The 14143-nt window shown below is 49.7% G+C and overlaps 2 protein-coding genes across 5 annotated transcripts; one reads left to right on the top strand and one right to left on the bottom strand.

Moving 5' to 3' along the window:
* The first annotated feature begins 188 nt into the window (after nucleotides 1-188).
* LOC120894791 lies at nucleotides 189-6131 on the top strand. 4 transcript variants are annotated; one of them, XM_040297615.1, is made up of 5 exons: nucleotides 189-371; nucleotides 526-3714; nucleotides 3791-4003; nucleotides 4069-5725; nucleotides 5765-6131. In XM_040297615.1, the coding sequence occupies exons 2-5, from the start codon at nucleotides 559-561 to the stop codon at nucleotides 5953-5955; spliced, it is 5217 nt and encodes a 1738-aa protein (XP_040153549.1). In that variant the 5' UTR covers nucleotides 189-371; nucleotides 526-558; the 3' UTR covers nucleotides 5956-6131. The 4 variants fall into 4 exon arrangements, with proteins under 4 accessions (XP_040153549.1, XP_040153546.1, XP_040153547.1 ...); XM_040297612.1 differs by having other exon boundaries at nucleotides 4069-6131; XM_040297613.1 differs by having other exon boundaries at nucleotides 523-3714; nucleotides 4069-6131.
* A 128-nt stretch (nucleotides 6132-6259) lies between these two features.
* LOC120894792 (suppressor of fused homolog) lies at nucleotides 6260-8027 on the bottom strand. The gene is made up of 2 exons (XM_040297616.1): nucleotides 7776-8027; nucleotides 6260-7706 (listed from the first exon to the last, which is right to left on the bottom strand). The coding sequence occupies exons 1-2, from the start codon at nucleotides 7916-7918 to the stop codon at nucleotides 6452-6454; spliced, it is 1398 nt and encodes a 465-aa protein (XP_040153550.1). The 5' UTR covers nucleotides 7919-8027; the 3' UTR covers nucleotides 6260-6451.
* Between the last annotated feature and the right edge of the window lie 6116 nt (nucleotides 8028-14143).

The following is a 14143-nucleotide window of genomic DNA, read 5'->3' as shown; positions in this document are numbered from 1 at the left end:
TTCCATGTTGTTCATCAATATTCATAGCATAAGAAAACTATCTGTACTTAAATTACCTTTTTAGAAAGAAACGAACGCAATTTTCCATTACAATTTATTTTCGAAAAGGCTTTTTTGGCTGTGTCACTTCTCGCACGCACTGTGCGTGCGAGACTGAGAAGGAAGATCGAGAAGCATTTTGAAGAACAATCGCAACTGCCAAAAGCAGCCGATGGTTTCCAACGCACAACAACGCCTCGTTACAAGCAGAACCTTTGCACCAAAAACGCATGTCTATTTGTGGTTGAATTATATTTTCTATTCATTTTACTCACCGACGTAACGCATCAGCAATATACCCACAGCACGCCACATGAACCAGTAACGAAACCGTAAGTAATGTGAAGATAAAAACACGAGCTCGCGTACGCGCCATTTTACATCCTGCACTGATCGCTCAAGCTGCAAGCAACCGGGTGTGTGTGTGCAATGGCGATTTAAGAAACTTACGGGAAATGTTACGTTTTACGTCTTTTATTTTAGCAGTACTGTGTGTATTAAACGCAAACCCATGCCATCATGTCTTCCGGCACAGCGTTCAAAGAACAGATCAAGAAAGTACGCCGGGAGATACAGCTTTCGTGCGATTCGAAATCGTTGCTGCGGGCATTGAAGGACACTCAGCGCTGTTTGGAGGGATTGGCGGGCGAGCCCAACTACAAGCTCTGTGTGGCCCACCTCGTAAAGGAGCTAGTCGATTGGGTTGGGCTTAAGGAAGATCGGGACTGGGAGACGGTCGCCGGCAAGGCTTGCCGGTCGTTGTTCGAGGAGTTGCTGTACGCTTGCCACGATGCGGAGAAAACGACACGGTGCTTCCTGGTGGCCCGACTGTACAATGCGTTCGTGGCGCTCAACCGGAAAGATAGCTGCCGGTGGACGAAGCTACACATCGCTCGGCTAATGAGCTTGTTTGCGATCGAGGATGAGCAGGCGGATCTGTACGCACGGGTCAAGCGGGCCGTGCTCAAGACGGTACACGAGATGGCTAAAAGCGCCAACGCGGAAGAGATCGAACACGGTGCCGATTTGTTGATAGAAATGCAGCGCAAACTGTTGGTACACGAGGCGGGTAAGCCACGAACAGCCGATGGCATCCGTCAATCGGCGCTGGACCTATTCCGGGAAGTGTTCGACAACGGGATGGCCATACTCTGCCGATTGCATTCCGTCAGTCTGGCAAAAGCGAAACAGCTGTACCAAACCATTATGGACACGATGCTGAATATCGTTAAGCCGGACGAGCCGGAGCTGATCAGCTTGCTAGGAGATGCCGTTGGCTATCTGGAGACCATTCTAGCGTACGCCGTAGGAGACAATGCGAACTACTGTCAGTTTGCCGGATTCCTCACCATATTCGAAGCCATTCGTAGCGAACCGTATGCCAACTGTTACACGCTGATACGACTGTCGGTGAAGCTCGTCAAACGAGAGCAACCTACGGCACGACAGTTTGATGAAATTGCCGCGACTGTTCGCGCACTGCACGCTACGTTTCCTTCCCATCAGCTAGTGGTACGGGTAGCCATATTCCTCACCTGTCAGTCCATTCCCCATTTGTGCCGGTTGCCGCAGGAGCTAGCGCTGGGCGTGTCACAGTCAGTTATAAGCTTGTTTGAAGCACTCATGCACTTTGTGCGGCACTGTCCATCGGACACGGTGCCCGAGATTTGTCGCGCGTGCACAAGCTCCCGGCGCCATCTGGCCGACAAGTTGCTGAGCATGCTGATGCATTTTAACATCGTGCAGGCAAGGGATGCGGCCGATCAAAAACCGTACGAGGGCAAGCTGTCCTACTCGGTGAGTCGCGGGTGCGACCTGATCAAGCGTAAGCTAACCCTGCTCGAAGAGCTTGCCTGCGAGCGAAAGCGATCCCTGATCGAGAGTTCGATGCGTTACAGCGTCTCCTGGCTGAAGTACGTCATAACGCTCCAGTGCAAGCAGGAGGCGCAAGTCGCCGAGGAGGTGGAAGAAATTGTGCAAATGCTGAAGCTAATCATAGGCGTGCAGAATCGCTACCGTTTTGAGTTCCTATCCGATTTGCATCTGGTGCGACTGCTGGATAGTACCTACACCGACCAAGCCGGTTCGAATGCGTCCGCCTCCTGCTGGCCGAACGTAAGCGTTCGTTTGCTTCGGCTGCTGCTAACGCTACGTGACTCATCGGCTGCGGCCGCTTCGAGCGAGGAGCACACAGCATCAGTCAGCGCGATCGTACGATCGATTATGTGCTACCAGGTCAACGCACCGGAGACGGATCCGATACGTTCGCTTACCGTTTTGCAGCTGTTCGAGCATCCGTCGTTCGATCGGTTCGGATTCGCGTTCGACTGTGTGCCGACGAGAGCGGAACAGTTCACCATACTGGCGGAGGAAATGGCACTGGTGTCTAAGTACAAAACGTCCAACTCGCTGCCGGTCTGGGAGTACATGGAGCAGCTGGCCCAGGTGGGCGATATTCGCGAACACTGTCTTACCTTCGGGATGGCGCTGCACGGTTTTAGCGAGAATGATGCCGCAAAGCTACCGGAGTCCATGATGGATACGCTGCTCGATGCGTTGAAGCAGTACCGGCCGGCAAACGCACTCGAACGGGTAAAACGGTGCGCCTCCCTGGCCATCGTTTCCTACCACACGTTCACCTTGGCCGGCCGGTCGACGTTGAACCGGTGGCGAGATATCCCGTTCAAGGTGGAGCAGCTGCGCAACGGTCAAATTGACGAAATCCTGCTGGAGAATCAGCTCGATCGCGAAGCACAGCTAGTGCGACGGCTGGAAGCGATACGGAAGCACTACGGCGAGCTGATGGCAGCCCTGGAGGCGGACAACTTTCAATCCCTGTGGGTACTGCCGTCGATAGCGCAGATTTCCAGCATACTGGACAATACGGCCCGCTTGTACCATCTCAACTATCATCCCCATCGGGCGGTAGAGTTGCAGCTGTTGAATTTGCTGCTTGTCTCACAGCGACGCGATGTGCGGCCGCTTGATCAGTGCGCTTCGTTGGCATTTCTGCTGGAACAGCACCAGCTGGCGGACGCACAGCTCAAGGAGAGGAGGCAAAACAACCCAAACACCGTCCAAAAGCATGCCGGAGGCTCGCTGGAATTGGTGGAGCACCTGGCAAAGCGGGCCACAACCTTGCTGCATCCTCCGGGTAGCATCGACGATGTTCCGGCCAACCGTAAATTTCAGCTGTTAAATCTCTATCTTGCGCTCGCGGTGTACCTCGCTTCCGTGGGCGAACTGGCACCGGCTCTCCGGCTCATACAGCGAGCTCTAGATCATGTAAGTCGGTCAACCAATGTCGAAACGATCGCTCAACTCTTCCAGGGACGGACGGCGCAGATTCTCTTCCGACTGACGGTTGAGCACGGACTGCCATGGCCCGAATCCGTACCACCGCTCGCGTTCATGAAGCGCATGCTGGCCAGCTTTAACGATCTGCAGAAAATTTCCTCCGAGCACACGTTTACGCTTTCGCTGGCCACGGTCGAGATGACGATCGAGGTGCTGCAGCATCTGATCGTGCGGTACGATACGGGACCGCTGATCGAGCCGCACGTGGAGCAGCTGCTAAAGTTCGTGATGCGCAGGGGAGCCGGGTTGCGCGTGATGCAATTGCTACTGCTGTACGGGCAGATGTGTGCCGATATGCAGAAGCTGGATCGATGCGAGGTAAGGATAATGGATCGTCATTGTGTTATCGTTGAGCTGGAGCAATCTAATACTCAGCATATTCTTTCTGTTGAAGGTCATACTGGGTTACCTAGACCGTTTGCTGATGTTGCGTCCGATTCTATCCACGGAAAACAGGGAAAAGGGCATGTTGATGGACCATGTAACACTGGCAGGCGATGGTGGACACCACAAAGCCATCAACAGTGCGCCACTCGGCACGCAAAGCGTCGTTCAGGATTTGGTGGACGTGGAGCGAGAAGCGGCACCAAAAAATAGAATCATTCCCGTACGTATTAATACCGACAACTTTGTTCATTTTTTTTACCAATTTCATTGAATTTCTTTCTCCAGAAAATGGCTGCATTGGGCGAAGCTATCGGGAACGAAACAGTTGTTGAACAATATCTTATGTTCCATCACGCGCCTGGTTGCGATTGCCGCTACTGTAGCTACCCACAGTACAAATCGATGGCGTTTCAAACGGCCGCCCTCGCGGTGAGACTCGCCGTCCTGCAGCGTACCCAGCCGACCAACTATATCGAACGTTCCTACGCGACGCTGTGCGAGCATTGGCGGACGCAAATACATCCAAACTCTGTCCGCCACTGGAACGTCCCGGCCTACCGAACGGATCTGACCGTGACCATGATACGGACGCTTCTGCAGAGGGGACAGTTTTTGGTCCGCCAGGAGCATTACGAGGCAGCCCGGGAAGCGTACCGGTGGGCCTCCGAACTTACCGTACCAGGCACCGATCCGGCACTGTCTGCCGATGTACGGTACAACGCAAATGCGCTAGCAATGCTGATGCATCGACCCGTTCGTACAAAGCGAAGCCGTTCGATGATTGAAGCACGCTATACAGAATTGCTTGCCAGGTTGGGTAAGGCGAGCAACGGTAGCAGCTCCCCGGACATGGCCTTGCTGACCACAAACCTGAGCAACTTGATGGTTAAAACTCCCAAAACGGATCCGAACACGTATGGTGGGCGCACGGCTGCGGCCCGAGCGCCGCCCAAAACGGTTGATCGTGTGAATGAGCTGATACGGCAGGCTGCCTCACGACGCCATCAGCTGAAAACATCCGGTCCGGATGCGCTGCTCGTACCGGATGGGACCATCCCAAGTCGGACGTACTCTGCGTCGGCACGCAAACCTAAGACGGTGAACATTTTCGTCGATTCTCCACCGAATCGGCCCGGGAGGGCTAATGCGGTTCCGACGACGGTTGGAAAAGCGATAAAACCTACAGGTACGAAGCTTAAGTCGAAGGCATTGGAGCCAATGGCGGATCCGATGGAAGAAGGGTGCGAGAGTAGCAAAGATGCAAAGTTACCGGAAAGCAGTCGGCGTGGTGAAAAACGTGAAATGGTCAATCTACCACGTCCCGAAACTGATCCAGTGACACCGAAACGGGCAACGGATTCGTATAAGGATGCTTTGCTGATCGGAACTCCTGCCAGCACACTAGTAACAACTCGCCCTAATAAAACCGGCAATAAAACGACCGGCCGTAAGGTTCGCCGCTTGGTGGTGGAAGATTTCCCCAGCCTAAGCGAATCGAGCGATACCGACGCGTCTACGAAAACGCCCCGTGCGACAACACACAAGCCCACCACTTCCGACAGTCCGGCACTGAATGGATCGTTTCGCGATGTGCTGGTGCTCGGCGATGCGACGAAAAAGCACGACAGCAGCGTTGTGATCGTGCTGGACGATTCGGCGAACGATAGTGGCCGCCAGTCGGACGAGGCAATCGAAACCAGCTTCGATCACAGCCACGCCGTGTCGGCAGACAAGCGAACGGGGCTTTCGCTCAAAACCTATTCCGATCGGAAGCGCTTGCTCGGCAGTGGTGGTGGGCTGTTGTCCGCATCTTCCTCATCGGCTGCCCGGTTGGCGGCCGCCAAGCGAAGAACGCCATTGTTGGCAACGAAAACCAAACTACGATTTGATGATCCCAGCCCGGAGCGGATCGTTTGTGGCGGTGGTAATGACGGCGTGAAGAAGCAGCACCAGGCAGAGACCACCGTAGTAGTAGTTAGTGAGCTTGATGGCAAAAAGCAAATAATAGCCAATATTGCAAAGGATACAGCTTTGGACGAAAAATCCAACGGACGTTCGCGGACGAAAAAAGCCATGGATCCACCAGTTCCAACCAGTATCGAACCGGCAAAGGTGGAACCGCGCATGAGCACTATCGCTTCGCGCACCAGACAGCGTCGCAAGCGGATCTGAGAGTGATGAGGAAGATTATTTATATGCCAGCCTTGTTGTACTTTCCTGCTCGAGACCAATGTTTCTAATGTATTTTATTGTTAAGTAGTGTTCGTAGCATCACTGAACTGAAAACTATCGTTTTTAAGGCAAATCGATAAGAGAAATAAACGACCAAAATGAATTTACCTCCAAACCACTCGATAGTGTGTGTGTTTGTGTGTCGTTGAATGGGGTATTGAAGGATCACCATGGAAACGGGTTAAAAAGAAGTAGGCAGTGGCAAATAATGCAAGCACACGTACTAAGCGCAGACAGAACGATATTTCATTATCAGTACTAAAGTGCTGAGATTTTTATTAAGTTCAAAGAAGTAAGAAATTGTCAGAGTTTCACTTGTACGAACTAAAGCTAAACCTGCGCACCACCAATCCTGTGGTTGGGTGGAAGCGCAGCAATATCAAGGCACTCGTAAGTAGTAATACCCATGGGAAAGATAAGAAAATGCCACCCCCCATTACGCCAGTATCGGTCCCTGCTGGTTCAGCAGCTCCGGTGGCGGATTGTCGATGATAAACTTAAGATTCTGTTCCGGCCATTCGTACGTTAGTGGAATTTTCAGCCCGTCCGCGCTGCGCGTGTTCAGCTCGCCGAAGCGTTCGACCATGCGCGGCACCAGCCGGTTCGGGATCAGTATCTGCACCCAGCTGCCGAGCACCGCGTACGGCGTTTGGCGGTTCACGATCGAGCCGGTCACCGATTCGGCCACGAACGTGACGGCCATATGCTGCGCCTTGAAGGTAAAGTGTCGCCCGTGCCGGATGCGATCGCGCACGGCAAGCATGAGGAATTTGGCGGCGTACGGTGCCAGCGTCAGCTCGATGCCGGTCAGCGGGAAGACACGGGACGGAATGTTCGGATTGTCGAACGGATTCACCATATCCGAGGACGTCGAACCGGTCGACTGTTCCAGCGTATCCTTTTCGGGCGCTTCCTCCTTCACCGCAATGTTGCAGGACGAGATGGAGCGGGACAGCTCTTCGTCCGGATCGAGCACCTCCTTTTTGACGGCCACGGTGAGTGCACCTTTGGCGAGCTCTTTGAAGGTAAAGTCCGCATTCACACCGGCCAGATCGGATCCTTCCTTTTCCAGATCGAGCTCCAACTGGCGGAGCGTCTCGGGGAACTGCTCGAACACGCTGCTCGATCGGGCCATATCCGTGATCAGCCAGGGGCCGCCCGTGGCCGGATCTTTTGTCAGCAGATTCAGCATACCCTTCCCGTTCCAGCGGGACGCTTGCTCCAGCTCCTCGCTCGTCACGCCCACGATCTGCAGGAAGTCCACCCAACCGAACGGTGTTTCCGTCCGCGGGAGCTGAGGGTCTTCCGCTATTAGCATGTGCTGGATGGCCGTGTTGCTGTCCTTGCTTCCGTCGAGCGATCGACGCCAGGGGATGTTGTCGCCGGTGCAGAGCCGATTGCCCGACTGGAACACGTACTTGGCGAGCGATTGCAGCAGGTTCGCAGGCCAGGTCGGTGGCCGCTCGTTGGCCGCCGCGTCGGGGGACTTTACCAGCCGGAAGGTAAGTTCAAAGCCCATGCCAGAGCGTGGCTCAAGACCGCCGGAAGTGTCGGCCAGATGCACCCGCCCGTCGCCGTGTAGGTCGGACAGACCGAAGCTTACGTAGTGCCAATGGGGCGGGATGTTTTGCTCCGGATCGCCGGCATTATGATACATGCTGATGTAATCCAACGGATCTTGTCCGCCGAGCCTTTGGGTAGTAGCAAATAGAAAGAAATGGTTGGTGGCGTTCATTCCCCAACCGGCCTCAAACGCTTACCAATACTTCAGCACGGTCGTCACCTGCAGCGGGTTCGTTTGGTCGGGGTAAATTTTCAAACATTGCTCGATGAGTTTCTGTAAACCGCGGGGAAGGATGCGTTTTTTGAGCGCAGTTTCCTTTTCTGGAGCGGCTGCTGCCATTGCAGCAGCGTGATGGAAATTATAAATTAGAAAGATAAAAAAAGGAAAATCTAAACTAAAATCGGAACCGAAGCTGCAAAGGAATGCAAACTAAACGTAAACAAGCGTCGGTCCATCAGAAAAAACAACAACTGAAACGTCAATTCACATTTGTTCCCAAGCAGCATTTTAAGGCGTCCAATTGTGATCAAACAGGGGTCAAATAAGCAGGGGTAATATGGAAGGGAAATTTACTCTATCGGAAGGGTATTTTGTCTAATTTGTTTCAATTGAATGATTCAAATAGGATTGTTGCTAAAGCCAATCGATCTTGTTCTATAATTGATTGGTACAATAATACAATCACAAAAACTGTTACCAAATGCACCACAGATTAAGCTTAAATGACTGGAATATCAAAAATTCATAGAAAAAAAGGATGCTCGATAGCTTCATTGGTTTGCTCAATAGATGGCGTATTACAACTCATTATTATGCTGTCCTTTTCTTACAATGTATTTGCCTAACTTCATCTAATCATGGCCTTTACATCATCTTCTAAAACCCTGTCAGAGTGGTCGCGTGGTCAGATACGTGGGTATAAACACCATCGACCATAACTTAAATCTCACTTGCATCAGTTCTGATAGTTAGTTGGCATTGAAGTTTAGTATTCAAACAATCTTATCGCCGTTCTAGTTCTAGCGATGCATAACTTCAATGAGAACCCATACAACAGTACAGAAGGAAGGAGAAGCGAGGAAAGCAACACTGAGTGGTTATCTCACCAACAGATGGCGCCACCAGCTTTTTTTTAGGTATTTTTAGAATGCTAAACGAAGTCTTTTAAGATGCCTTTTAGGTTAAGAGCTTGAACTGTTTAGATCCCGTTTAGTGAATTTGTGGCACTTGTGATGCTAGATTTGGACTCAAGATACACATATTGGTTTTTCAGCCGAAAATCGAATGGTTGCAAGGACCATAAACCATTACAGAAAATAATGACATACATTATACTACAGAATGTAAATTTTGGAAATGGCTCACGGCAGTTGAGGTAACGCTGTTCTCAGTTGTCCCTACATTAAAAAGGCTTTAACAATGTATAAAACGAATCTATGTAATCGTCCGGTTGAAAGATCCAGATGGGAGCGAACTACGTCAGACCAAAGAATCAACTGTACATTGATACACAAAGAGCTTCGTCAGGTTACATAGATTCTAATCGAAATGCTGGCTTTTTATATTGCAGCACTGACGATTATGTTTGGCAGCCCTCAAAAGTAGCCATAAAATCAAACTAAAATGGTAGTTTAATAGTTTAGAAGCAGGTTTTACAAACATCCCCATCGCTGCTTTCCCTCCAAACAGTTCACATCCTCGCCAAACTCAATGGAGATGTTACTTTTTTAGGGCTGGATTATTCGAGCCGCTTTCCCTGCACTGTAAACCATCAAACCTTTTCGCTTTACCCTCCCCCTATAGCTGCACTCCATGCCCTTGCATCGTCCAGCACAACACTAAATTCCCCCAAACTCCGGCGTCTCGAGGCGCAAGGAGCAGGCACAAAAACACATATCTAGAGAAAAAAAACCAGGGAAAAAGATGGCGCACGGATCAAAGATGAAAGGCATTCCGGAGGCGAGCCGGGCGAATCTATTAACGATTCGACCGAAAGTGCGCGCGAGTACCTTTGCTCGGGCCGCGTGCGAAGGGCGATGTTCATCGCGGGCCCCGACAAACCAGCCCAAGAACCGCAGCGCCCATCAACCGTTCACAAAATGGCTATTTAACTTCCCGACCCAAAACCTCCCGCCTTATTCCCCGTTTATTTGTTGGTGTACCTTTTTTTTACTCTTCTTTTCCTGCAATGTAACACACACACACAACCTTCTAGAGCGCGTTACGGGTTTTCCCCGGATGTTGGCCTTTCCTTTTGGAGGGGAGGGAGCGATTTATCGTTATGAGATTTTGCGCCAAACAGCGGGTGGAAAGTGAAATTCCGTTAGTCTGGAATGGGCTGGGGGCATGGTGGCATGGAGGGGTGGGGACAGCAGAGCAGGAGCATCCTGTTTTTCTGCGGCTTGCTAAAAGAAGGCAACGAAATCCTGCGCGGTGGTCCCGTAGGTCCATCAGCGACGTGAGTGTGTTTAGCGAACATTGGCAATGACTTTCACTTATCCGCCTCTCTCTCACTCTCTCTCTCTTTCTCTCTTTCTAATGATGTTGGGCTTTGATTTTATCGCTCTTTTTATCCGCTTCCGCGAAAGGTTATTTTGCTGTCCAAACAGGTCTGAAAAGACAAAGTTTGATAAACATCGTAAAATGTGATAAAAATGTAACGAGTTTTGAAGTTTTTTTTGTTTAATGATAATATTAAAACTAGCAAGTTATTTTAAAACTGGGAATGCATTATACATATTCACTTGCTTCAACACCGGTCCGATCGAAATGCTCCCCCAGAACCAATTGAGCGTAAGCCATACTGCTTTTGCACGATATAAATCTGTGAATGAAATTCAAAATTCCAACAGCATCCGAACGGCTGTGCTTATTTAGCGTTAGTGGATTCCTTCAAGTTGTTTATTGGACAGATTGGATGGAAATGAAAATCTTCACCAGAGCGCTATCTCCACCCGAAACTGGTTGTGGGAGTTTCTGGCCTTTGGCACCATAAAGTGGGCTTGTTGTTGTGATTTAAATTCACATCCCTTACCGAAGGCAATGCACGTTGATTTATGTGAGCTAATAATGAATAAATGTAGAAATAATTTGTTTCCGAATGGAATGTTTTGCTGGGTTTGGGCAAGTTGAACACACTCCCCTTATGTATCCTTCACACCTTTACCTTCAGTCTGGTTTGCTGCCTCTGGCTGCTATGGCTCGTGGTTTACAATTAGCCAGCATTAGATGGATGATCAGAATGTCTGGAGCGGGCAATCGGGAGAGGAAGATTGAGATTTATGTCCCATTTAAAGGAGGAGACACATCCTATCCTGCGGTAGATGTAAGTAATCTAGCGGGCAAATCACACCATTCCTTCGAACGAGCTGGTAATGATAATGATTATCTACGCTTAAAATAAAGAAGCAAGTCACCCGTTGGGCGGTGTGCTGCTGAAGTCACGAACGATTAGCATTTGTGAGGCATGAAGGGGTCTATTTTCCACACCTAGTCTGCTAATTTGCGCAGCGAACGGTATTTAAAGGATGTAAATTTAATCTAATTCTGTCTAATGATCATGACGATGGGTGGTGCTAGTGATGATGATGATGATGACAATATTTGCATCCGTTCCGGTCATGAACGCACTGGTGCTCGTGTATAATTCACCCACCGTACGCGAAGGTAAGGAACAAAGTCAAAAGTGAAAAAAGGAGGAAAAAAACCAACAACGACAAATAAAAAAGGGAAAATAGCCCGCGCAAGGGCCCGCACTAGACAGGCCAGGCAAATGAAATTTAATAAAAAAAAAAGTGGAGAAGGGGAGAGAGTTACAGCCCTTCGTTGGACCAGAATCGGGAAAAGAATGTGAACGGGCATGGATCCGGCAATCCGTATGACGTGCATCCTTCCTTTGTCCGGGAGAACGAAGCGCGACAACGAAACATTCCACCGCCGTGCCGTGTGTCCGCTGCCAGGAATGGGTGTCCTTACCAAACGGCGCACCAGCAACAGTGGCCCACCCAACCCAAGCAAGCACCTTCCTTCGCAGAAGGTACACCCGGCGTGTAAGCAATGTTTGTGTGCTTTAAATTTGATTCGGATTTAGAACCAGTGCACAACCAACCCACACACACACACACACACAGACATACACGCCGACAAAATGCACGTGCGTGAAACCTGTCCCTCTTTTTTCTTTTTGGTTTGTTTGACTGAAATTTTCACTGTCACACCAGCCAGCTGGAAAATGATAGTTAGTGCCCAAGGGTGAAAAGTGTGCCGGGAAACCCCTGCTCGATTACAATCGCGCGATCTCGAGAACACGTGTTCCCGGGGGTGTCCGACGTTTAGCGCCGTGAATGCTGCACAGCCTGCAAAAGGGGCAATAAATTTCCCATTAAACTTCACTTCTGTCCCCCTCTCTCCTCTATCCTGTGAAAGTCCTTCCTTTAATACCGTTTCCCGAATGGGCTGAAAAAGCAGAGAACTGACTTTTCGCTTCTTTCGCTTGCGTAACGCGGAACAGAGTTCTATTGCGTACGCGTGCCATCGCTTATCGCGCACACACACCGTGCGCGCTTGGATGCATGCAGCGGGTTACTTTGATGTTCGAACTCGAGTAGCGATTGTGCGCGGATTAGGCGTGTACCTGTTACTGTTGTTCAGCACGGCACGCCCGTGTTGTGTATGCGGCTGTTGTTTTTAATAATGTCACAAATCTCTGGCACAATTGAGTGTGGAGTGTTGGTGGACAAACAAACGGCACCAAAAATAGGGTGGGAATTTCCGCGTTTAATAATCGTGTCTGGAGACACTTGAAGCTGTTGGGATGGTGCTTATTACACTGTTGGCTGTCTTTTTATTGCAATCTAAACAGTTAATATCAAACTAATCACGTGCACGATCGTGCGATTCAAAGCACTTTAACAACATTATTGATATGAGATCTTTAATTCGTAACGCACGAGGTAATTAAACATGGAAACTTGTTGTTTCCAATGTACGATTCTACTCATCTGGAGCTGTCATTCGTCTCACAGAATTGGAATAACAATATGAAAACCATGCATAGCTTTCCAATAAGCTTTCAATAAGAAAGGCAATTGATACAGTGAGATTTCCCTTTTCCCTTGTGCAATGATTGATTCGATTCGTTGCACTGAATTCGAATCGATTCAACACGCACCTTAACACGAAACACGCCTGAAAGCAACAATCCCAAATCGATCCACCACAGCTTCCGTGCACCCAACAATGGACGTGCGTCCCGGGGCCGACCCTCTCCCAGCACCTGACCGCTGTCAACATTTCTTAATGGCCGTGGCGTTTTATTACCGATCGGGCGGCGTAGAAAATTCACCATCCATTCTACACAATCAGCCATCCTCCCACCCATTCTCAACAGTCCCCTGCTGCCCCGTGTCCCATTGATCCGCGCGGATGGATGATCATTTACGATTTACGGCCTATTACGGCCAAATTAGTCGTATCATCATTATTGGATTTGCTACATTCGGTTGACAAAATATTTTAATAACGCACATTCCAACCTCACCCCGCTTCACAACCCCCTGTGCGACGACGACGACGACGGCGACCCCTCTGTGATGCCGTCCCCGGTATTCTTCCTTCTTCATGGGTTGTATCAAAGCTCTCTCTCTCTCTCTCTCTCTCTCTTTCTCTCCCTATCATTCCCGCTACACTTGATGGCGTTTTTGCGGTAGCCTCCGGTACCTTCTCGTTCGGCTTTGCAAACCGGAACCGACATTTCCGCTTGTTCTTTGTCCCTCGTTCCGTCGTTTCCTCGGATGGTCGCGCTGGTTTTATTGTTCGAGAGGGGTGTCATCGTCCTTTTTAATGTGAGTGTGTTTGTGTGTGTGCGCACAGTGAAAAGGGACCCAATCGCAGTGTGCCATGGTGAAGACGCTTGGCAGGGTTGCCGGTTAGCTAACTAACGGGGGCGCACGGTTCACTGCGGGTGGACAGGGCAAACAATCACGCTAAACATATTGCTGGCTGCCGGTGTGCTGGTGCACGATTTTCTCCGGGGGCGAGGGGTTTTTTCAATGAGTGGTGGATATTATTCACCCGGCAATTTATATTGACATTATTAGTTTCGAGTGGCTCCTCGAGCCGGTTTGGTGGTGGTAGCGCGTTTGGTGGAAGGATAGCGATAGTTTCCTCTCGGTGACAGATTTTCCTCGCAGGAGGGGTTGTTTATTTTCGAAAATATTAATCGTTATCACTTTGGAACAAATTTGAATTGTTGCGGACGAAGCATTTGTGCATTTGGGAAGTTTGTCTTTTGTTTGATTTCAATTACAGTTTATTTACGAGATATGCGAGATAGTGGGAGATAAACTTTTTTTTCCAATTTGACTTTGCTCGGAGCACATTGATTCTATTGGTCACATGAGCTCTAAAATACAAAACAACTTTTCAAACCTTTCAAACAGAAAAAGTGATAAAAATATGATTACTTTTTATACGATTACTATTTCATAATTAATATTTAGTGTGCAAAACCACCAAATGTATGACCCATTTGTTGAACCTGTTTAGTACAAATTGACCACGTCA

The sequence above is a fragment of the Anopheles arabiensis genome, chromosome 2 (genome assembly GCF_016920715.1).
Source record: "Anopheles arabiensis isolate DONGOLA chromosome 2, AaraD3, whole genome shotgun sequence".
Lineage (NCBI taxonomy): Eukaryota > Metazoa > Arthropoda > Insecta > Diptera > Culicidae > Anopheles > Anopheles arabiensis.
The sequence above is the reverse complement of the archived record's forward strand: the minus strand, read 5'-3'. Positions and strand labels throughout refer to the sequence as shown.